Here is a 24987-nt window from a genome sequence, read left to right on the forward strand (position 1 = left end):
GTCCTCTGCCTGCCTTCATGTACCCTCTCAGACTTGTACAGCATCCACACTTTCCTTTGAAAGAGGAGGGGAAAAATAAGTTTACTCTCAAGTGCCAACTGTATCTAACTGGTATTGTTTGTCTGGAGATTTGTGTTAAGAAGGATTCTGAGGCTGTGTTGAAACTGACTGGGAAGAGGTCTATGGTCAGTTAGCTGTGTTTGCCACAGACAACGCAGGGAAGAAGTGGCAGAGAAGGGAAACGTTGCCACAAGAGAAAAAGCAGGTACACAGCAGCCCAGAATTTCCTTGGCCTGTCACTGGATGACACGAACGTAATGGCACACGGGTGGATTCTTTCTGTTTGTTTTTGGTAACTTTTGTTACTCCTTTTAGGATATGAAATACTTCATAATTTTTTAAAATAAAAAGATCACAAGTCCATTGATATCATCTGCGAAGGCTCCAACAGTCTGTAAAACATCTATATTGCAGGAGTAAAGAATCACAACCAGGAGGTTAAAACATAGCTCTGTAACTAATCAGCTATTTGGCCTCAGGAAAGCTGCTTTTCTCTGGGCCTCAGTTTTGTTTTGTTTTGTTTGCTAATACCTAGATCCAAATTCTGGAGAAGGAAATGGCAACCCACTCCAGTGTTCTTGCCTGGAGAATCCCATGGACAGAAGAGCCTGGTGGGCCACAGTCCATGGGGTTGCAGAGTCAGACATGACTAAGTGACCAACATACACACAGACCCAAATTCACTTGGTTATTAAAGACTGAGAGTTCCAAGTAGTTTCATTGGATAGGAAAATTTTCATGTACATTGTAACTATCAGTATAAAACTCCCCCGTGGCCCTAACTTCAAAAGATGGATCTAGAGTACCTTCTGGAAAGAAATGGAATGATCCACGTGGCCATGTAAATCAAGGATGGCTTCGTGGAGGAAGCGGAACATAAACCAGATGATGAAGGCTGAATAGAAGCTAGGCAAGAAGAGGCAGAGGGGGCCAGAGGCAAGGCCAGAATACCAAGGCAGGGTGTGTGTTGGGCACCAGAGGATGAGTGGGACGATGAAATCAGCCCTATTGTGGAACAGCTGGAAAGCCTGGCTGAGCAGTTTAGGCATTAATATACCCTTGGCAGTAGGGAGCCACGGAGATTGTTGAGTGAGAGAGTCACGTAATGATATGCCTAATAACTGAAGCACAGAATGGATTGAAAGGAGGGAAATTAACAACACAGACACACCATTCTGAGGTGTGGCCTGGGTGTGAATAGGGGAAGGAGAGTGAAATCTCCCTCAGAGGAAGGTCAGTCAGATGTTACCCCAGTTACAGATGGGGCGCTCTGACCTTCGCACTCTCCTCAGCCTCATTCATGAGGTTGTTATAAGGTTAAACGAGGTTGCAAGAGGCACCAACTCATTTATGCTATTAATGTCTTCATGGAGTGAGACAGAGACTCCAAAGTTCCCCGTTCCTCTAAGCCTTCCTCTACACCTCTATGAGGAGGTGGCTACTAGAGGAAGGGCTGGATCAGAAGGCTGGACTGGATACGCTGAAAAGCCTTTTCCAGTTAACGTTCAATGCCTCTGATAGTTAATAGAATGATCTTTGAAAATGTCAACTAAACACAACTTCACAGAAAAAGATAACACCTCATTTACCACCCACAGATGTCTGCATCACACATACACACACGGTAGCCTGGAAAATTGCACATCACAGCGCAAAGCTCAACTTCTGCATGGGGAAACGTGTGCCCAAATTGTGGCCAGTGTTATCCTATAGGACTGGATGTAGGAAAAAATCAAATTATATACAATTGTCACTTCAAAAAATATCCTTCTGGTGTAGTCGCCTCATGATGTGGGAGTCTCTGCCACAGTAAGCTGGAGAAATAAGAGACGTAGGGATCTGTGGAGTGATGACAAAAGGGTCTTGACAGTAGGTTCCAGATTCTCTATATGTTGGGCATTGCTAGTGATAGATGGACAGCATTGGCCCACCTCCAGGAGGCAGGAAAACCTGTTCAAAATCTGAGAAAGACAGCTTGTAGACAGTGTACAGGTAGAGACTTGTTTGAGTAAAGGTTGATTATTAGTAAAATAGACTAGATCATTTTTCCTCTTCTGAAAGATGTCATATACGATTTGGGTTTGTTTTTTTTCCCCCTCAAAGGAACTTTAGTAAGCTTCAAAACTGTATCTGACAGGTGGGGTCTTCTGTAAAATGACTTTTACCCCTGATATTCGAACAGATGGCATTTTCTGTGTGTTAGCAATCAGCAGACGCGTAGATACTATGGATACTACTCTTCAGAAAAAAAAGAAGTGGGGGGGGGGCGGCTTTTAAGCAAATCACTGTGGCTCATGACTGTTCTTTCCTTCTCTGAATCAATGAGAGGGTAGCATCATTGGACTCTTGCCTCTAAAGATACAAGATGCTGGCAATCCTTGAGGGCAGGGACTGTGCCCCTGAATTGGACAACCCCAGTATGATGCTACCTGCACTGGGACACTTAAAAGTCTGGTTAGAGAAGAAGGTAACAGCAGTCCCTATGCCAGGTAGGCATGCCGAGGAGTTACTCAGCTGCTAAGGTTTGCCTGCAGATTCTTGAGGACAGAGCTTCCCAGAACATGTGTAGTTGGAGCAAGAGAGCAAAGCCCTTGGTACTTGAAGAAAACAGAGGGGGCCTGGCATGGCCTGAGTCCCCAGGATCAGGCCGTAAGCATCACCATCTGTTTGCTGCACTATGCCACACAGTACTATTTTTTGTGTGCCATGATGTTAGAGGGAAAGCCGAAATAAACCCACAAAGTGAGTCATCGTTGAAAAAATTTTGTTCTTGGGCTTTAGAACACCCAGGCCCCCACCTTCCAAGCAGCTTGGCGGTTTTCAGCCACAGGGTATAACCTCTTGCTAACCAAAACAAATCACATGGAGCAAAATCTCGGTCTTCAGAGGCCTGTTTCATTCTCTCTCACTGACTGTTTTCTTCCATCCACTCATGAACGATTTCTGGGCCTCTGATTGGTTGGTCACAGGCGGCCCATCACTCAATCACATCTATAAACTCCCTTTCTTCTCTCCAGGCAGTGCTGGAAACAGTCAGCTCTTGCCCATCAATTTCCGAATCCCTACACAGCTCAGCCATCACCATCGTGAACCTGTGTAAGACTCTCACTTTCAATATTTACCAAGCATTTAACATCTACAGTGAGATATATTATTTCTTTTATAGTTCATACCCTGAAATGGTGGTTCATACCCAGCCAATGGTGGTTCTTTATACCAGTCAGAAATTAAAATATCTAGGGTAATTATCCCTCATTAACATAGTCAACAAATACTTCTGAGTGCCTACAATATGCCAGGATCATGCTGGGTGCTGGAGGTGCCAAGAAAAACCACTGTAAGGGGAAAAAATGGGCTGTCAAGGATCCTGTGAGGGTGACAGACAGGAACACGAGGTAGGAGGGGGTGCTGGTATGTGTAAGCTGCCAGCCCTGGCCTGACATGAGGGCCCACTCTGCCCAGAGCACAAGCTATTCCAGGGACATGGCCTCCCCGAGGAGCCGGCTCCCTGATGTCAGCATTGCAAAGTAATTCTCCCCAGCATTTTGTAAGCATTAGTTTCATCTTTGTAACAACATGAGAATGAAAAAGCAGGTACCCTCCAAAGTACCTGTCATCATTCTGTTTAAGCTGGGTTTGCAAGGCCAGTCCTATAGGGTCTGTAGATCTCCTTCTGAGTACCGCCATGCTTGCAGTGGGGGAAACTGTCAATGAAATCTTATGACTTGCAAAGTGCAGCGCAGAAATGAGTGATGCTGGCTCCTGGCCAGCACTCTCATTGTTTTCTTTTTTCCCCACCACACCAATGGAACATTTCTTTCTAGAGCATTTGATAGATGTGTTCATGATATCCTTGAAATTGCCTTTATCTGTTATGAAAGTCCTGAGAATCTGTCCCAAAGGTAGTGGTAAATTGCTATCACCTCAGCTTTAAGTATTTCCACAGCCTCGGGAAATTTGTTATTTTATCTCCAGTCTTCCTCGTGGCATTTGTTCCCACCTGCCATCCTCATCTCTTGGCCAGCACATCTGGAAGAGCGGTCCCCCTCCCCGGGGGGTAAGTCTGTGCCTGCACTCCCGTCCTGCCCACAGGAGACCAGAAGCAACACTATATCAGACCACATTTGGAGCCATCTCCCCAATCACCCAAATAAGAACAGAACATGGGTTCAAGGAAAAAAAAGATACTCTCTGTTTTTGTTTTTGTGGCTGGAAGATCAGTTCTAGGAATGCATGGTAATATGGACCCTGACCTACTTTCCTGGATTCTGAGCAGGCAGCGCAGTCTATTGATAAGAACTGAAAGCAAAGGGCCAGGGCAGGAAAGGGGGGACAGTTTTTCTGTCGATCAGCAAACTGGGAGCCAGGAAACCTGGGTGCAACTCCCGGCTACGCCATAATTAATTACATGATCTGGGAGGGGTCGGGGGGCAGTAATGCAATTTCTCTGGACTTGGGAAGTAGACTGTGATTTTGAAGATCCATGCAATTCTGAGTCTCTGATGCTAAATAAGGTCAATATATTTCTCTATGCAGAGGGTGACTAGGGTGGCTGACACTTGGCATATGAGGGATGAAAAGCATTGGGCGGGCAGAGGTGCCCTTCCAGCCTGGCAGATGTGCCCTGTAGACTGGCTATGGAAGAATGCCCTGCTTTGTCAGATGATGCAATGATACCCTCTGGGTCCCCACCCTCCTACACAGCACCTACCTGCAGAGGTGCCTTATTCACTTCTGTATGATGTACCAGAGCTTCTCCAGCCTCTGGAGTTAAGGCTCCATGGTGACCCACAGGCAGGATGCTGAGTGAAATAGATTTTTCCCATCCCGAGCCTAGAGGGGAGGGGCGTGTTTGAAGTTTCATGTTTGAACTTTCAGTCTGAAACTATAGACAAACCCCTTTCCTTGCTCATACATGTGCCCCATGCTCTGGTGCTATATTCTCAGCTTTGCTGAAGCTCTTTCTACATGAGCAATGTGATCTAGACCAGTTTTCTCAAACTTTCATTTGCACGCAAGTCAGTTGGAGATCTTGTTTAAAAAAACAAACTTATTCCTGTTCAGTGGGTCTGAGATGGGACCTGAGAGTCTGCATTTCTAACAAGCACCCTTGGATGTCTGTGAAGCCAGTCCACAAAGCTGACGCTGTGCAGCAAAGATGCAGAGGAAAGAACTGAGGGCTGAGGGCCATGTGACTCACTGTAGAGTGATTCAGAAATCACCAGAGCCTAAGTTTTCCATCTTTCGGAGATAACAATGCCCCAAAGTATCCAAATGGAAAGACAGTGCAAGAGCTCTCCAGTATTCCAGGTAGCCATTTGATCAGCTAACTCCAGAGTTCACTAGAACCACAAGCAGAAAGTCCCAAAACTGCATACCTTGGGGACCACCAAGTACCCAAATTAATCAGCGTGGGGCATGCTTCATAACAAGCCATCAGGTGATCTGATGCTGTCAATTCTCAGACCCCACTTTGAGAAACGCTGCCCAGGTGATAAGTTACTCTATTTTCACCGTGGATTTCTGGTAGCTGATCACAGCCTCAGGACTCTTACCTCCCACAGAGCAAACCAATGTGCCCAGAAAGCACCCGGGGAATCTTGCTGGACTGTAGATTCTGATTTCATCAGTCTGGGTGGAAGTTCAGGTTCTGCATTTCTAACAAGCTCCCAGAGAAGGCTGATGGCACTGGTCCGGGGACCACACTTTGAGTAGCAAGACTCTAGATGAGAGGTTCTCAGCTCCAACTGCACATTAGGGTCATCTTTTAAACACCATTCTTTTTTTTTCTTTCTTTCTTTCTTTCTTTCTTTTTTTTAATTTTTTTAAATTTTTATTTTTACTTTATTTTACTTTACAATACTGCATTGGTTTTGCCATACATTGACATGAATCCATCACGGGTGTACATGCGTTCCCAAACGTGAACCCCCGTCCCACCTCCCTCCCCATAACATCTCTCTGGGTCATCACCGTGCACCAGCCCCAAGCAACACCATTGACTTAAAAATTCTGACTTTTAAAATTGGTCTGGGATGGGAGTCAGACATATTTTAAGCACTCAGGTGCCTCTTATGTGCAGGGAGCACTGAGGACCCTCCCCCACACACACTCTCTCTGCAGCAGATGGAGACCAGGGCACTGGCTGAAGGAAGGGAATGGGCAGTGGCCTAAGGTCCATGATTCACACCAGTCTGAAGCCCAGTGAAGGAGGCTTAGAGCAGTGCCTTGCTGGGGGAACAAGGCAGACTGGCCTATCCGTATCCTGACACTGCCAGGTATCTCTGATGTGGCTTCTGTGAGGAAAGGAAGAGGAAGTTTTAGCAGGAAGAGTGGGAAAGAGGGCTTTTTCCGTAGACACTAATGCAATCACTACTGCCGCTCAGACTGCACTGCTCCTCCTGCTCTGCATGAATTTCCCAGCACTCTCTGCTTGCCTCTAGGGGTGGACTAGGGTGGGACACTGACCTGTCTCGTTTTGCCCCTGGCCAGGCAACACTGAGGCAGAGCCACCCTCGACGAGCCCCAAGGCGGATGAGGGCTCGGAGGCCGTGCTCCCCAAGCCCAGGAACGTGTTCCATATCGAGTGGTCGTCCATCCACAGAAGGAGCAAAGGTGCGTGCTCCCCCCATGGCTCCCAGGGGGCCTTGACCTTTCCACCTCTAAAATGGGAACCCTGGCAGCACCTCTGTCACAGGCAGTGGGGAAATCCGTGAGGGTGAGGTTCATCCTTGTCATCCCCCAACCTCTGACTTCAGCCATGGGTCTCAGAGTCTCAGCCAAGGATGGGGAGACCAGAACTGAGACAGGCTTTGTCAGTCTTGGCCAGGAGGGTTGCAAACTTGATGGCACATTGGAACCACCCACATCCCATGCCCAGAAACGCTACTCTAGTTCATCTGGGAGGCAGCCGAGGTGGCAGAAGAAGCTTGAACAGCTCTCCGTAAGGCAGTTGCCTGATAGCCTGATGGTTAGGATCTGGTGCTTTCACTGCAGTGGCCTAGGTTCAGTCCATGGTTGGAGAACTGGTCTGCAGGCCATCAGCAGGTATAGCCAAAATATAAGAAAATAAAATTAAATAAAACATCACATATAAAGTGACCAAAAAAGCCCTGCAAATCACAACCACAATGTGGTCACGATGGTCACGCTGCTAGAGATAAAAAGTTCTCTCCTACAGCTGTAAGGGGAGGGGCTCACAAAGGCCAAGAGGAGGTCCAGAGGGCAGGCAAACAGTCAGGGAAGCCAGAAACCTGGATGCTGGGGGCGGGGGGCAGGTTGGGGCAAACAGGGAGGAGGCAAGCGAGGGATAGGAGGGTCTTCAATCAGATGCAAGGTGGGAGCAGTCTCATGAAGGCCTAATTGTGCCCCCCAGAGAGGACCCCTTTGGGCCAGAAGTTTGACAGAGCCCCCAGGGCATCCCAAGGAAGAGAGCATAGTTTGCTTCCAAAAGTTAACACTCTCCCTACAAACATCTTCTTAGGATGGTGTTGGAGGGCTGCGGTAAGGGAGGGCCTGGCAGAGAGCCCTGCACTGCAGAGACTGGGAGAAGGGTTAGTAGGAGCTGCTGGAGAGCTGGCGTTTCAGACAGAAGCAGAGAATCTCTCAGGATATCACACACACTGGCCTCAGAGGCTAGAGTATCCTCTTTGCTTCCTGCTCTTCCTTTCAAACTCCCTTAATTTGTTTCTCCCACGTAGTGTAACTTCCCAACCACCACACTGGTATTTGCAGTTCCTGCTCCTTCAAACGAGAGGTCACAGGGCCATTGGTGCATCTCTTCTAGTGTCTAAGTGCCCTGAAATCTCATTAATGCGGACTGAATGGCCAATCGCGTAAAGATTCTCGGCACCTAGAGCTCAGACTGCCATTCTCACACTTGACCACAAGAGGACACCAGAGTATCAACAGCAAAACTTCCAAAGGCCTTTCATGATACCGAAACACATCTGAAATTCCTCATCTTTACAAATAGATTATCTCATAATAATGAAAACACAATGAGTTTTCTAGAATAACAAGGACATGCCAAAATCTGTTTTGAGTTAACAACATGGGTATCCCTTGTCTTAATCCAACCAGCCACTGCTGCTTAAATATCTAAAATTCTGAGACATGATCCTAAAAAGACCAAAACAGCTTAGGTCATCCAGCTGGGAAGAGTTGTAGTAAAATTTGAACACAGACCTTGGATGGTTCAGGCAGCTTAATGCTTTATGAGCAACAATACCTTATAAATACCAGTCTTTGTGTCATGTAGGGAAAGAACCCTGGGTTCAAGGCTCACGAGTAGCTCTGTTTGCTTACCTACAAAACACAGGAGTTGAGTAAAATCAGAGCCTCTTTACTAAAAGTCAGCCGAGCCTCTGAATCCCCTAAATTCCTGTAAAATGTCCTGTTTACATCAAGATGTGCATTTTTTTTCCTCCAAAGAGCTTGCCCGTGGGTGTTTGCAGTAGCAGAGGAGGGGGCCTTCCTGTACAAGGAGACAAGCCCAGGGCATCCTCAGTGGGCCAGGAAGTGCTGAGCATTCCAACTCAAGCCTGGCAGGAAACTTGCTGCAAAAGTGCCAGGGTAGAGGTCCTAACTGATGGTGCTCTCTCCTTCCGACTCCAGTGTTTGGTAAAGGTGAGCAGCAGGAGAGGCACCCCAAAGTCCCTTCTCCCCGCCTATACCGGAAGCCCACAGTCGAGTTGCTGGTGAGTATAGAGTGGCCTGAATCAGGGGTGGCGCCCGCATCCCAGTGCTTGCCGCAGAGTAGAAAAACCAGGCTCGGAAAAGACATCTTCTGGATGACTTTTCTTGAATTCATATTTCTAGAAACATAATCGTGGATAAAGATGTCTATTTTTCAGTTTACTTTATAAAATCTGCTGCTTCTTTTATTGGATTATGTTGTGTTTGTCCTTCTGGATCCAGCATTCAAGTATTTAGGAAATAAGTTGGTGCTAATTTTCAAAACAGAATCTCTACTTGTTTAATTTTATGAATAGTTAAATTTTAAAGCCTAGACATATTGGAGTTTGGGGAGGTGCTGCAAAGAGTGTGGTATACTAGAAGTAATATTTTTTTTAAAAAATAATCTAAAAATTTGTGGGTAAATCCAAACTATATCATTTGATCTTGACCTTTATAAGTGAGAACCTAACCTCTCCATCCACACCTGAGACCTCATCCACAGAATGAGGCTAAAGCTAGTGTCTTATTACACTACAGTCATGGGGGATTGGTTCCAAGATCCCTGAAGGGTACCAAAATCTGTGGATGTTCAAATCTTTTACATAAAATGGCATAGTATTAATATTTGCATATAACCTATGCACATCCTCTGATACATTTTAATTCATCACTAGATTACTTATAATACTTAATATTAATACAATGAAAATGCTGTATAAATAGCTGTAAATATAATGTAAATGATACATATTAATAAAAAGTTGCCAGTGTGCAGCAAATTCAAGTTTTCCTTTTTGGAACTTCATGGAAATTTTTTTCAAATATTTTTAATCCACAGTTAATTGAATCTGTAAATGATACAGATGTCGACAGTACAAGGTTGTTGCCTATATTAAATGAAGTAACGTGTCAAACGAAACAAAAGATAATCTAGTCTACAGAAACAAAGATGCTTAAATAGCAATTTCACTAAATATCAAATGCAAATCTTAGCTTGCCCCCTGTGTGAAAAGCTCAGAATGTGGGGCTTCCTGCCCGTCTCTTGTCCCTGGACAGCCTCTGGAGACCATGGAGGACAGCTCCGAGATAAAGGTGGAAACGGGCATCTCCAAGACTTCCTGGATTCGGAGCTCCCTGGCTGCCATTGGGAAGAGGGTCCGCAAAGCCCTGGGTCACATCACCGGAGAGATGAAGGAGTGTGGAGAGGGCCTTAAAGGTAAATGCTCCACGAGAGCAGCCCCTGCTCCCACCCCTGAAAATGTCCCCTCTGGCCGTCCTCTAGGAAACACGCTGCTCAGATCTCTGTAGATGAAATGGAGTCCTGTTTCCATGGATAGGAGTTTCCCTGTTAGAACAGGCATATGGACTCGCAGCATGTCAATGCCAACACCAGTAGATGTGCAAGCTCTCACCTCTGAACATAACAGTCATGCTCTTGCCAATACCCCCTCAGAATGTCACTTTTTAGTACTGGAATTCTAGAGCCAGCTTTCTAGGAAAACGCCCACCTAGAAATGGCTTATGGGAGAGCTGCGTCTACCCTTCTGACAGGTTCCCATCAGCAGTCTCCCAGAGCTCAGGCCAGGGGCTTGGTGCCTGGATCTGTCCTCCTGAAAATTCAGGCCATTCTCCTGGGGGCACAGGTTGTGCAGGGTACCCACTGCTTGAACAACAACCTACAGACCCGAGCCAGCTCGAGATGGGGTGAAGGGTTTTCTGGGCAGTCAGATGCTCTCTTGGGTTCTTTCCTTACCTTGCTCTGTGGCAGGTGACAGCAGGGGGCTGAACCCACCTTGGATGCTAGCTTCTCTCACCCTCTCACCCGCTGGGGCCTCACCTGGCACAACTGAGCCTTGACTGACTCCCTGACCCATTCCATTTTCAGACAAATCCCCGGTGTTCCAGTTCCTCGACTGGGTGCTCCGGGGCACGTCCCAGGTGATGTTTGTGAACAACCCCCTCAGCGGCACCCTCATCGTCCTCGGCCTCTTCATCCAGAACCCCTGGTGGGCCATCTCAGGCTGCCTGGGCACCGTAGTGTCCACGATGACAGCCCTCATCCTGAGTCAGGACAAGTGAGTCCCAGGAAACCCAGGGTCCCAGCATGAGACCAGAGGTAGCTCCCTGAGGGGACCCTCCACCAGCTTCCCTTCCTCACTGCTTGGCTCACGGCTCAGAAACTCCTCAGACAAGGTCACTCATAACTAAAACAACCATCCCCTGGTTACAAAACTGCAGTTGTCCAGGGGACGGTGAAGAGTTGATGATCGGAAAGTGTGTGTGGTGAGGCTCCAGCTGAGAAAAGCCTGGCTCAGGAGGACAATCAGGGGGGCCATGCCCTGCTTTAGGCCGCAGGGGACCCCCCCCTTCAGTAGCCCTCCCCCCCTAGGTCCGCCATTGCAGCTGGACTTCACGGCTATAACGGGGTGCTGGTGGGGCTGCTGATGGCCGTGTTCTCAGACAAAGGTGACTACTTCTGGTGGCTTCTACTCCCGGTCATCGTGATGTCCATGACTTGGTAAGTTTGCTTCTGAGGCTGTGGGTGCAGATAAAGGGCTTCCTACCTTTCTACCTAACTCTGTGACCATCTAAACAGGAGTTCAAAGCAGCATTTCCTTAGAAATATCATCACATCAGAAATACCGTCTAAAAGTAATTACTGACATTGTACAGCGATAGCACCTCTGTGCTGCATGTTGTCCAGGGGACAGTGAAGGGTTTCATTAGCTATGTTCCTTTACTCTTCTTTTTTGAGATCTAAAAGTGCCCCTGGCCCTACCCAACCAGAGCACAGGGAAGGGAACTGAGGTCCACAGAGGGTTTAGAGCCATGGGGTCCTGTCACTCTCCAGAAAACTTCTCATCCCTCCTCCCCAGTGCTCGGACCCCATGCCCCAACCAGGACAACCTCCCAGGGTGGACTGCAGGCCCAGGCACTGCCCAGAGCCCTCAGGGGGCCAGACCCCAGCTCCTCCCTCCCCTGCAGAAACCAAAGGTTACTCCTGCCAGGATCGCCCTCAGCTCCTCCGCAAACATTTGTTGAATGCATGAATGGGTTTCCCCTTCGCTGGTCTGTTCTCTCTGCTCACCCTTCCAGAGGGAGCCCTAAGGCCCTTCAAGGAAGTTCTGTGACTCCCTTGCCTTAGGACTTTCCCCAAAAGACCTGCTTCTGAAGCTGAGTCTGGGCACCCGCCCTGTTGCTGTGTGGGGCGGAGGAAGGAGGCCCAGGAACGGGGCTGCCCAGAGCCAGTCAGGCTGGGAGAGGGAGCCAACCAGCTGTTTTTCCCCCAAGAAGGCTCAGGGAACCCGCTTGTCCCACTCAGTCTAGCGCCAGGGCCAGAGGGCATCATGAACAGCATCTCCTGTGCTTCTGCCGTCAGCCCGATCCTCTCCAGTGCCCTGGGCACCATCTTCAGCAAGTGGGACCTCCCAGTCTTCACACTGCCCTTCAACATCGCCGTGACCCTGTACCTGGCGGCCACGGGCCACTACAACCTCTTCTTCCCCACGACGCTGCTGCAGCCGGTCTCCTCTGTGCCCAACATCACCTGGTCAGAGATCCAAGTGCCCTTGGTAGGTATTGTGGAAGGTGGAAAGGCAGTGCCTACCCGCACTCAGTGTTAAAGTGGCATTTAGTTAATTTGCATGTCAGAAACATCCAGTTATATTAATACCTATTACCAATTATTCAGTGCAAGGCACTCTACCTACAACATCACATTAGCCACCAGCTTTTGCTTTTCTCTTTTTAAGAGCTAAAAGGGCCATTTCTGGCCCTACTCTGTCCTGTCAGAGCCTGAGAGAGAGACCAAGGCCGGGTTAAGAGACTGCCTGAGGTCATGCAGCTATTGAGTGAGGGGTAAAGTCAAAAGAAGCCTCCTGACTTCTAGATTTGGGTTCTTTTATCTTTTTTTATTGTTTTGTTTTTGAGCCTTTTTGATCCTTTACTCCAGTTCAATCCAAGCTACGTCGTGTTTTTCTTCTCATTCAATATCTTTGAATCATTGATGACATGCATACCACACTGCCGTCTGTTGGCTGGAGAAGTCTCTGCTCCAGGCTGGGGAGCGGGTTCCCCTTGCTCTCTGGGGCATCACCGACTTTAAAGCACAGGTGTTCCTCTACTAAGAAACATCTAACAGAGCTTTTTAAGCTTTTGGTAAGCATTCTGTATATAATGCTGGCCTCTGGAAGTCTGCCAAGATAGATTGAGGAAAAAAAAAAAAGACTACACTAAAAGCTTTAAGGCAGCCTGGAGAAACGTGCCCATCAGCCTTCTTTCTTAAACTGGGCACATTTTCTCTGAGGTCCTCTCTAAATGACTCTGCGGACTAGCGCTCACTCTGAAATTTGTTATTAGCAGTCTATCATCTAACCACAAAGCCACCTGGGCTTGTTGAAGGGACTTTGTGTCAGAAATAATGGTGCCAAGTTTCTCTGACAGTTCATGGAGACAGCAGGATGGCATGGAAGAGAGAGCCCTGCATTTGCCCAAGACGTATTACCTAGGAAGAGACATGTTCACGTTAGCCCCATGCTTGTTGATGTTCGTGTGTGTGTGTGTGTGTACCTTCGTGAGCCAAAGGTGAGAAATGGGCCATGTTGGCAGTTCAGACCCTCACACTTTCCTTTCACAATATTCACCCAATCAGTATCTTTTCAAGTCAAAACAGCTCTAACTGGCATGGCTAAGGGGGATGATGGTAGAAAGGGAAAGTTTGAGATACTTTGCAAACTCCAAACCACAGTTTCCATAGAAAAGATAACTAGGAATTTTGTGGGGAAAAAAATTAAATGGAAAATATTGTACAAATACTTTGGAACCCCCAAAGTTCCAGGAAAGACAAATTCAATGCTTGGTGATTATTCTTTGAGAAATGCTCTTCTGGCTAATTTTGAATGTATTATGATGATGGTGAGAATGTCTTGTCATTTTGACAGTCATCATTAGAGCCTCGAGTTTGGGGAAGCAGTGGTCGATGTTAGAGAGAGGGAAGGATTTTGAGCCTCTGCAAGCTCCCCTGCTCTTTGGTGATGGGAGAGCCTGCTGGAGGCTGCGGCTGGCTGGGGACCAGATAGCCCAGCCACTGCCCCTGTCCAGAACTCTGCCTGGCCCGCTGTCCCCTGCATAGCAATGTCCGAGTCCTGTCCTGTTCTCTGTCCAAGGTTAAGGGGGGACTGAGCCCAGAGGGTTGCCCGCTAGACAGCTGCAATCCTGTCTGTATGTGGGGTGAGGGCCCTACCGCCACAAGACCTCCCTCCTCAGCACCCCAGGAGGAGGCCTCGGAGGACATGGGAAGACCTGTTTCACCAAGAAATATAAACAAGGGGAGGATGAACCCAGTGCCCCCCAGCAGGCCCGGAGCCCCTCCCACGTTTTCCTAGCTCAAGTCCCTCTGGCCAAGCTTCGAAACACAGACCCAATCTCAGCCACTGCGGAAGCTTATGTGCCCAGGATCTTTTCCCAAACTTCAGGGCACGTGTGCAAGTGCCCACAAGGCACTGGACTCTGGACATCTTTTCTCATTCACAGACACTCACTGAGACACACGGAGGCTTGACACGTCGGGGCCCTCCCCCATCAGCCACCACGTGATGGCTTTACCACCAAAACCTGCACATGCCAGGGCACCACCTGCCCAGGGGCTCCTCTGTGGATACAGGTCTAGCTGCTCATCCAGACGACCGCACCAATACGACCATGGCCCAGACATGCTGTTCTTGAAAACACGAGGAACCATCTTCCCATATAATATTTGGCCTTCTAGGCATGTTTTTAGCTTAAAAAAAAAAAAAAAAAAACAGATGTTACAAGAGTTTTTCAATCCCAACTCTGATTAGCCATCTAGTAATTTTCTAATGAACAACACCCTGATTTTTTTCTAAACCCAAGTCCAGTTGCTCATCACTCAAAAGCCAATTCTCAAGAGACAAGCATTGGTAGGAAAGGAAATTTTGCTTTATTTCGGAGGCCTTTTAAAGGAGAGTTTCAGCCTTGTAGGGCTTGCCAGGTAGTGCAGCAGTAAAGAATATACCTGCCAGTGAAGGAGACCCAAGAGACATGGGTTTGATCCTTAGGTTTGGGAAGATCCCCTGGTGTAAGAAACGGCAGCTCACTCCAGTACTCTTGCCTGGAAAATTCCATGGACAGAGGAGCCTGGGAGTTTAGTGCCTTACACTCATGCTTCTAAATAAAGAAAACAACATTTTAACCCTTTACTGTTCTTATAACTCAAGATTAAAACAATAAATCTTGTATTCCTTGTAGAGTGAAATTATTTGAAAATATCTTGGAACACTGTTGCAAAATGTTAGTATGGAGGGTTTGGCACCAAATATTTTCCTGTTCAAGTTGTCTCTTTTGCCTTCATAACTGCATGTGATCCTGTTGGACCTGCAGCTTTTGAGAGCCATCCCTGTTGGAATCGGCCAAGTGTACGGCTGCGATAACCCCTGGACTGGAGGCATTTTCCTCATAGCTTTGTTCATATCATCGCCTCTTATTTGCTTGCACGCTGCAATTGGATCCGCCATTGGGATGTTAGCAGGTTAGTGTCATTATTAATTAACTTAATTAATGGGCCTTATGAATGGGCCCCTTATTAATGGGCTGCAAGAATGTTGTGCCTGGGGCCAGCTCCAAAGAAAATGCTGACGTGTGTCTTCTTGCTCCACCTGCTTATTTCTGTAAACTCTCTTCCTTCCACATCACCTGGTCTTAGCATTTTGGGTGCTGCATCTTCCTGCTTCGCTGAGCAAACCCCATCCTCGAGAAAAGCTCTGGTCACTTACACCTCTGGATAAACTAAAAGCTTGGGAGGAGCTTGTTCCAGGCGTGTTTATATTGTAAGCCTTATCTCTAATCATGATAAGAAGCTTGTTCTCCAGGAGAACATTCAGGTTGATACCTTAATCCTCCTTCTTCTGGCACTGCTCAATCAAACTTCAGATCATTACTCAAAAGAGTCTCATACCCATCCCAGCTGAACCACTGATATGCATGTGACTCTAAAGCCATTTGTCTCCTTTAGATGTTTTCCCACTGAATAGTCAGGAGTCCTTTTCATAAATACTTTGGGGGCACTGATAACTGTCTGAATTGAAGACAATGGGGAACTTCAGGGCTAGTGGGCCCACTCAACCCCACACAGCACTCAGCCTGTCTTCTGCCCCAGCTCTCACTCTCGCGACACCCTTTGACTCCATCTACTTCGGACTGTGTGGCTTCAACAGCTCGCTGGCCTGCATCGCCATAGGAGGCATGTTCTACGTCATCACCTGGCAGACGCACCTCCTCGCCATCGCCTGCGGTGGGTACCGCCAGCAGAGTTCTCTATCCACCTCAAATGACACCAGCCTCTATGCCCACAGGGAAACCACCCTGCAAAACTTTTGCTGAGCCTCCAAAGATAAATGGGAGGATTTGCTTGCTTGATAAAGGGATTTTTATTTTAAATTATTTTGAATAGTCCTTTAGTGATTAGTACATTTAAAACTATTTTCACTGAATGCAAAGTGTTCAGCACACAAAGACAGAGTTTTTGACGGAGGTTGTTCATTTGTTGTCTGTGATTGCTGCTTTCCAGGCTGGTGATTGAAGCAACTCTTGTGTAAATTAATCCTTATATGGAGAGTTGGGTGATTTACATCAGATATAGCAGTTAGCCTTAAACACCCAAACAATGACCATAGGACCTTCAAATAGTGCTTGTAGGTGTGTGGTCGGGGTATTCAGTGCCTCTCTAATAAAGGTTTGCTGTTGTTAATATCCTAGGAACCATTGGGATGTTTTTAGTGGAGAAATTGAGGGTTCAGAAGCAAATCCCAATTACTGTGGCCCATTTTCACAGACCCTGACCTCCCACCAGCTCTTGGGTCTCCCCAGTGGCAAGCCTGGCGATGCCCTCAAAAAGCAAAGCCCAGATGACAAGGCAGCAAGTATATTTGGTCTTCCTCAAGCTTACAGAATGCTGTTCCTCCCTGGAAACCCATATTATGTTAATAACTTGTGATGAAATATCCCAGCAGGGAGTTCTGGGATTCACACGCCTTGGCTGTATAGTAAAACGTTCATTTATGGTTTATGCTGCTAAATGTTTCTTTGCTAGAATGCAAGGTGGTAGGACCCAAGAGAACTGTAACAGCTAAATTCTGGTCCTTTTTAACAAAGTTCATCTGCTGTCTTAGTTATGCCGGCATTTGCGTGGAATTTAACACTTTTCAAAGCTGCCAAGCAATGGAAATGTAACTCAGTTTTTTTTTTTAACCCAAGAGATAGCATTTGTGGCATAAAATGTATGGGGAGAGAATGTATAAACTTGAGGCACTGCTGGTTTCCTGACAATTTCTTTGTTCTCTTGCAGCACTGTTTACAGCCTACCTGGGTACCGCCCTGGCTAACATGTTGTCCGTGGTGAGTCAACAGGGCTAAGGACATGCCTCACACCATCCCCCATGTTCTCTTGGCTCCCCAAGGCCCTCTTCCAAGAGCCCCTCCCCAATCCTTCCCTCTTGTCTCAAATCATTTGCATTGTGTAGATCCTCCACGTGGGTGGCTAGGATGATTATGCAGATCTATCAGATACGGGGAAAAAATTAAGCCACCTCACCAGATTCTGCAATCCCTGCAAGACTACATCCGAAATACTGAAAAGGTAGATTCTTTATCCACTGAGCCATCAGGGAAGCTCTTCATTTCTTTCAATACGCGATCTTAAGGAGCAGTGACGCAACAAGAGACTGACCCAGACTTGCCCGTGGGTGTCCAGGAGCCTCAGCAGAGGGGTGGGTCGGCGGTGGCCTGCTGCAACGCTGGGGACACTGAGTGCAGCAGTGCATGCGTGGGGCCTTTTGAAGGAGGTCGCCATTATCTTCATGACCTCCACCATAGTTTGGCCTCAGGTCAAGCAACTGGGAGGGAACACAGCCCCACCCATCAACAGAAAATTGGATTAAAGATTTACTGAACATGTCCCCTCCCATTAGAACAAGACCCAGTTTCCCCCTCAGTCGGTCTCTCCCATAAGAGGCTTATAAGCCTCTTATCCTTCTCCATCAGAGGGTAGACAATGTAAAACAAAATCACAGAAAACTAACCAATTCAGATCACAGAGGACCCCAGCCTTGTCTAACTCAATGAAACTATGAGCCATGTAAGGCCACCCAAGAAGGACAGGTCATGGTGGAAAGTTCTGACAAAATGTGGTCCACTGGAAAACGGAAACACAAACCACTTCAGTATTCTTGCCTTGAGAACCCCACGAACAGTATGAAAAGGCAAAAAGACAGAATACTGAAAGAGGAACTCCCCAGGTTGGTAGGTGCCCAATATACTACTGGAGAAGAGTAGACAAATAACTCTAGAAAGAATGAAGAGATGGAGCCAAAGCAAAAACAACACCCAGTTGTGGATGTGACTGGTGATGGAAGTCCAATGCTGTAAAGAACAATATTGCATAAGAACCTGGAACGTTAGGTCCATGAATCAAGGCAAATTGGAAGTGGTCAAAGAGGAGATGGCAAGAGTGAACATCAACTTTTTAGGAATCAGTGAACTAAAATGGACTGCAATGGGTGAATTCAACTCAGGTAGCCATTATATCTACTACTGTGGCAAAAATCCCTTAGAAAAAATGGAGTAGCCATCATAGTCAACAAAAGAGTCTGAAATGCAGTTCTTGGATGAAACTCAAAAACAACAGAATGATCTCTGTTCATTTCCATTCAACTGATGGTTTGAAGGCAAACCATTCAATTTCACAGTAATCCAAGCCTATACCGTAACCAGTAATGCTGAAGAAGCTGAAGTTGAATGGTTCTATAAAGACCTACAAGATCTTCTAGAACTAACACCCAAAAAAACTGTCCTTTTCATTATAGTGGACTGGAATGTAAAAGTAGGAAGTCAAGAGATGCCTGGAGTAAACAGGCAAATTTGGCCTTGGAGTACAAAATGAAGCAGGTCAAAGGCTAACAGAGTTTTGCCAAGAGAACGCACTGGTCATAGCAAGCACGCTCTTCCAACAACACAAGAGAAGACTCTACACATGGACATCACCAGATGGTCAACACCGAAATCAGATTGATTATATTCTTTGCAGCCAAAGATGAAGAAACTCTATACAGTCAGCAAAAACAAGACCAGGAGTTGACTGTGGCCCAGATCGTGAACTCTTTATTGCCAAATTCAGACTGAAATTGAAGAAAATAGGGAAAACCACTAGATCATTCAGGTATGACCTAAATCAAATCCCTTACAATTATACAGTGGAAGTGACAAATAGATTCAAGGGATTAGATGTAATAGAGTGCCTGAAGAACTATGGATGGAAGTTCATGACATTGTACAGGAGGCAGTGATCAAGACCATCACCAAGAAAAAGAAATGCAAAAAGGCAAAATAGTTGTCTGATGTGCCCTTACAAATAGCTGAGAAAAGAAAGATGCAAAAGGCAAAGGAGAAAAAAAAGATAAATCCATTTGAATGTAAAGTTCCAAAGAATAGCAAGAAGAGATAAGAAAGCCTCCTTGGTGATCAATGCAAAGAAATAGAGGAAAACAATAAAATGGAAAAGACTAGAGAGCTCTTTAAGAAAATTAGAGATACCAAGGGAACATTTCATGCAAAGATGGGCTCAATAAAGGACAGAAATGGTATGTACCTTACAGAAGCAAAAGATACTAAGAAAAGGTGGCAAGAATACACAGAAGAACTATACAAAAAAGATCTTTAGGACCCAGATAACCATGATGGTGTGACCACTCACCTAGAGCCAGACATCCTGGAATGCGAAGTCAAGTGGGCCTTAGGAAGCATCACTACGAACAAAGCTAGTGGAGGTGGTGGAATTCCAGTTGAGCTATTTCAAATCCTAAAAGATAATGCTGTGAAAGTGCTGCACTCAGCATTCCAGCAAATTTGGAAAACTCAGCAGTGGCCACAGGACTGGAAAAAGTCAGTTTTCACCCCAATCCCAAAGAAAGGCAATGGCAAAGAATGTTCAAACTACCACACAATTGCACTCATCTCACACAGTAGCAAAGTAATGCTAAAAATTCTCCAAGCCAGGCTTCAACAATACGTGAACCATGAACTTCCAGATGTTCAAGCTGAATGTAGAAAAGGCAAAGGAACCAGAGATCAACTTGCCAACATCCGTTGGATCATCGATAAAGCAAGAGAGTTCCAGAAAAACATCTATTTCTGCTTAATTGACTATGCAAAGCCTTTGACTGTGTAGATCACAATAAACTGTGAAAATTTCTTAAAGAAATGGGAATACCAGGCCACCTGACCTGCCTCTTGAGAAATCTGTATGTAGGTCAGGAAGTAACAGTTAGAATTGGACATGGAACAACAGACTGTTTCCAAATCAGGAAAGGAGTATGTCAAGGCTGTATATTATCACCCTGCTTATTTAACTTACATGCAGAGTATATCATGAGAAATGCTGGGCTGGATGAAGCACAAGCTGGAATCAAGATTGCCAGGAGAATATCAATAACCTTAGATATGCAGATGACACCACCCTTATGGCAGAAAGTGAAGAAGAACTAAAGAGTCTCTTGATGAAAGTGAATGAGGAGAGTGGAAAAGTTGGCTTAAAAATCAACATTCAGAAAACTAAGATCATGGCATTTGGTCCCATCACTTCATGGCAAATAGATAGGGAAACGGTGGAAACAGTCACAAACTTTATTGTTTGGGGCTAAAAACAAAATCACTACAGATGGTGACTGCAGCCAAGAAATTAAAAGATGCTTGCTCCTTGGAAGGAAAGTTATGACCAACCTAGACAGCTTATTAAAGAGCAGAGACATTACTTTGCTGACAAAGGTCTATCTAGTCAAAGCTATGGTTTTTCCAGTAGTCATGTATGGGTGTGAGAGTTGGACTATAAAGAAAGTTGAGCACCAAAGAATTGATGCTTTTCAACTGTGGTGTTGGAGAAGACTCTTGAGAGTCCCTTGGACTGAAAGGAGATCCAACTAGTCCATCCTAAAGGAAATCAGTCCTGAATATTCAATGGAAAGACTGATGCTGAAGCTGAAACTCCAATACTTTGGCCACCTGATGCGAAGAACTGACTCATTGGAAAAGACCCTGATGCTGGGAAAGATTGAAGGCAGGAGGAGAAGGGGACGACAGATGATGAGATGGTTGGATGGCACATCGACTGTGTGGACATGAGTTTGAGTAAGCTCCAGGAGTTGGAATGACAGGGAAGCCTGATGTGCTGCAGTCCATGGGGTCACAGTCAGACACGACTGAGCGATTGAACTGAACTGAACTGAACTGTCTCAAATGACACTTTACTCAGCATCTACTAGATAGAAAGAGCCGGGCCTCAAAAGTGGAAATGTCCACATTAGTCCATCAGATCCTGTGGTCAAGGGGCAGGCAGGCCTCCTTAGAGGACAGTGTGAAGAGCATGATCTTATAAATCAGACTTATATTTTATGTTTCTTGTAAGTCAAGCTCTTCCACAACTAATTTTAAAACGTGATTATTTAATTTTTCCCCTATGTTTCTGGATCAACACCCAGTTAACTTGTGGGCCTGTGTACATCTTTGTTCATCCCACAGCAACTACTGGGTCTGGTGTCAGGAGGCAAGGTTTCTGCGATGACAGGGAGCCAAGTCCAAGAGAAGCCAGAGCTGGTGGTTGAGCACTTGCGCAGCAGTCTGAGAACCTTTGTTTGTCTCAGCACAGATGTAGGTGGCCTGTGAAGTCCAGGGGAGCCATATGGCCAGCCCCAGCCCCATATACACAGGAGGGGCCCAGGCCCCATTGCAGAACACACAGGGCTCAGCCTACAGTTGATGCCTCCCCCTCCATAAGCATTGAAGTCTCATCACAGGTAACCAGGAAAAGTCCTGATGGTCCTACAGGTGAGGGTGGAGATGGGAATTTCACTAACACCTGTTTAAATCTCTCCTCCACCCTCAGTGACATTGGGTGGTTTGGACATAGCATAGGAAGGAAATTTTTAAGCAAGAGAACTGAGCTTCCCTGATACCATCCTGTGTACCCTGCTGGATTAAGTCTCTTCTCTGGGCCCATCACATTTTGTGTGCATATCTGCTGTGACACTTGACATATGACATATAACATTTGACATATGACAAAGTCCACCGCGACAAGTCTAGTACACACCAGTCCTCCTCCACCTTCAGCCCCTGTGCCCCTTCAGAACAGGGGCCTGACTGTATTCCTATCTTTATCTCTAGTGCCTGTTACAGGCTCAGCTCATAGTAGGTGCTCAAGAAATGCAGAATGAATGAAACTCTAAGGTAGTGAGCCCCCATCATGGGCTATATTAGAGCTGGGGCTGACTAGCCAATCTCCAGAAACAGGATGAAGCCTGGCGTCTGAGGCTCCTGTCTGCTCCAGGCTTTTCCATCTCTTCTTGCCCCCATCCTTTCACCTAATTGTCCATCCAATAGCTATGTGTCCTTCCTCAGACCAGATACTGGAAATGATGCAAACAAGAGGCTTTGGCTCCTGATTGCTTGTGGTCAATGGCCCTTTCCTCTATGTCCAGAGAAGTTACAGGTTACACCACTCAATCTAGACATTTTTCAAAACAAAATCATGTTTACTTTCTGTGTGCATACTATGTTTAAGACACTGTGGCTGCCCACTCTCAGGGATACAAAAAATGCAGGCTATTAATTCACGCTGAAGGAATTCCCAGTCTCCTTGAGGAACAGGGTATAAAAGTGTTGAATGACATTTATGAGACTGTTCACGCCTCCACAGAGGAGAGCACTGAGGAGCTGCACAATTTTGCTTTCTAATCAGCCTCGGCAGGTGCAGCCCCCAACTTCACAGGGCTGCCCTCTGCTGGACGACAGTGACCACAAATGAAGACCATTTATTGAGCGCTTAGTATGCATGAGGCACCAACTCTTTGAGTAGATAGCTTTATGCCTATTTTCTTATTGAGGAAATAGTTTTCAGAAAGAGGAAATGGCTCCCACAAAGGTGACTGGAGCTGAGATTTGGATCTGGGTCTGTGGAATTCCCAGCCCACATCCTTCCCACTGTAGGACTTGAAACACCCCCACACAGCCTTAGCAGGGCTTTGGAAAGACTCACAGGGTGGAAATCATCAGTCGTGGGTGTTCCTTAAGGCTGGTGGGAGGCTGACATTGATCCTTAAGTCCCACCCAACAGGGCCATCTTTGAACATGCACACACACCTGGCCTCGTTCCTCCAAAGGCATTCCCTCAGGTTTTTACTGCTTATGATAAAAGGATGTGTGGAGGAGAAGGGGCATGGGTTTGATTTGCTTCATAGTTGGATTTTCAGGCTCTTTGCTAAAAAGCTATTGAGGTTATCCCAAATGAAGAATGAAGAGGGGTATTTAAAAGCCTCAGGGCATTTTAAGGAATAAAAACCCGAGGAACATCAGGAGAGAGGCTGTTGGGGATGGGCGCACTCTTGAGGGGGGCTCAGCCCCTCCTGGTCTTAGCTCCCTGGGACTCAGAGGTGACATCTTTGCCCCTCTCCATATGTCTGCTCTGTCCCTCTGTCTCTCTGGAATGGGTTTCTTCTGCTGCACACAGGCCCCCAAATATCCACCCAGCACTGGCTGGCTCTCGAGTTTTTCCCGATCGAGAGCCTCTGAACACAGTCTCTGTGTCTCTTAATTCAGACTCTCAAGAGGGAGATTCTAGCCCCAGATTGTCTGCCTAAGGGAAGCTGTATTTGGGCTATGTGTTTATCTCTAGTCCAAGCAGATATGAACAAAGAGAAAAAGGTTTTGAACAACAACAAAATAAAAATGGCTGCCAATGCCGTTCCTTCAACAGGGGCTTGGAGAGGTGAGGAGAAGGTGAGGAATGCCACAAGTCCTGTAGTCAGGAGGCAGAGCCTGGCCAGACACCCAAGAAAAGATGTGTCTTCTACACAGAGGCATGTTATAAGAGGGTTCTGGTAGCTTCTGCATTTTGAAGAATATGTGCTTGTCAGTGCAGACTGACACACACACACACACACACACACCAGCACAATTTGATTTATATTGATTATGAATTAAGTACTATTGCAATCAATGCCCACAAAACCTCCCCTTTTGCATCCAGGATGGTGGCTGGTTGAGAAAGGCTGATGAAATGAGCACAGGCCTCTGATGTAACCAAGACTCCTCTTGTGTTCCCCTCCCCTCAGTTTGGATTACCACCCTGCACCTGGCCCTTCTGCCTCTCCGCCCTCACCTTCCTGCTCCTGACGACCAACAACCCCGCCATCTACAAGCTCCCACTCAGCAGAGTCACCTACCCAGAGGCCAACCGCATCTACTACCTGTCCCAGGAGAAAAACAGAAGAGCATCGACCATCACAAAGTACCAGGCCTACGATGTCTCCTAAGTTGCCCTTTCCAATACATGTCCCTGTAAATTCAGCCTTTGGCAGGGTGTCCAGGTTCCCAAGCTGAAAGCCATTTAAGCTCTCCTTCTGTCTGTTCTGTGATTCTGCCCCCAAGCAAGCCTACACCCTAGTTATTCCCAAGAACAGGGAAATATGTGTGCAGTCACTATTCAGGAAGCTCTCTGTTCCAAGATGCACAATATTTGTCAATAATATGGTTACTTTCAACTTTATCCCTATAGCTCACTCCATAAGAGCTCCCTTTGAGGAGAAGCCTCCCTCTTCTGCAAAATAAACCACATCCCTAAGGACAACTCACCAGGAAGGGGACAGAGATGGGTGACATTGTCGTCAGTCATTTAGTGCAGTGATGTACAGTATCAGGAAATTAGCCAACAAGGCCAAGGGCGGATCTGCCTCCAGCTCTGCCACAAGTGAACTCCAACCACTCGAGTGGGTCCATCCCCCTTCTCAGCTCCAATCTCTTACTGGTTTCATGACGGAGAGGGGCCCTGCAGTCCCTTCCACCTCAGAAGTATTGATTCTTCTCTTTCCTTTAAACTGACAAATCAACATAACCAATAAATAATGACTTTAAGTTAAGTGAAAGATGAAAGGGCTACCAGGAGAAGAGGCAGGACAATTTTAATGTTGTGTGGAGATTTATTCTCAAGTCATGCGATGTTCTGGAGGAGGAAATGGCAACCCACCCCAGTATTCTTGCCTGGAAAATTTCATGGACAGAGAAGCCTGGAGGGCTACAGTCCACAGGGTTGCAAAGAGTCGGACACAACTGAGCGTCTGAGCACACAGGAACACATGTGATGTTCTCTGACTTGGGGTTATAACCTAAGTTCACTGGAAATGACAA

General features: G+C 46.5%; 1 protein-coding gene across 1 annotated transcript in view; it reads left to right on the forward strand.

Annotated features, from left to right (window-relative positions):
- The window catches only part of SLC14A2 (solute carrier family 14 member 2), a 65630-nt gene extending 41514 nt beyond the window's left edge, over window positions 1-24116 (forward strand). Inside the window, exons 10-19 of the mRNA XM_052660365.1 lie at window positions 6553-6675; window positions 8677-8759; window positions 9796-9955; window positions 10625-10814; window positions 11129-11257; window positions 12119-12311; window positions 15139-15286; window positions 15914-16048; window positions 17102-17151; window positions 23916-24116. Coding sequence (XP_052516325.1) covers window positions 6553-6675; window positions 8677-8759; window positions 9796-9955; window positions 10625-10814; window positions 11129-11257; window positions 12119-12311; window positions 15139-15286; window positions 15914-16048; window positions 17102-17151; window positions 23916-24116 — 1412 coding nt within the window. The remainder of the gene's footprint in view (window positions 1-6552; window positions 6676-8676; window positions 8760-9795; window positions 9956-10624; window positions 10815-11128; window positions 11258-12118; window positions 12312-15138; window positions 15287-15913; window positions 16049-17101; window positions 17152-23915) is intronic.
- The last annotated feature ends 871 nt before the right edge of the window (window positions 24117-24987 follow it).

This window comes from Budorcas taxicolor, chromosome 22 (assembly GCF_023091745.1).
Source record: "Budorcas taxicolor isolate Tak-1 chromosome 22, Takin1.1, whole genome shotgun sequence".
NCBI lineage: Eukaryota > Metazoa > Chordata > Mammalia > Artiodactyla > Bovidae > Budorcas > Budorcas taxicolor.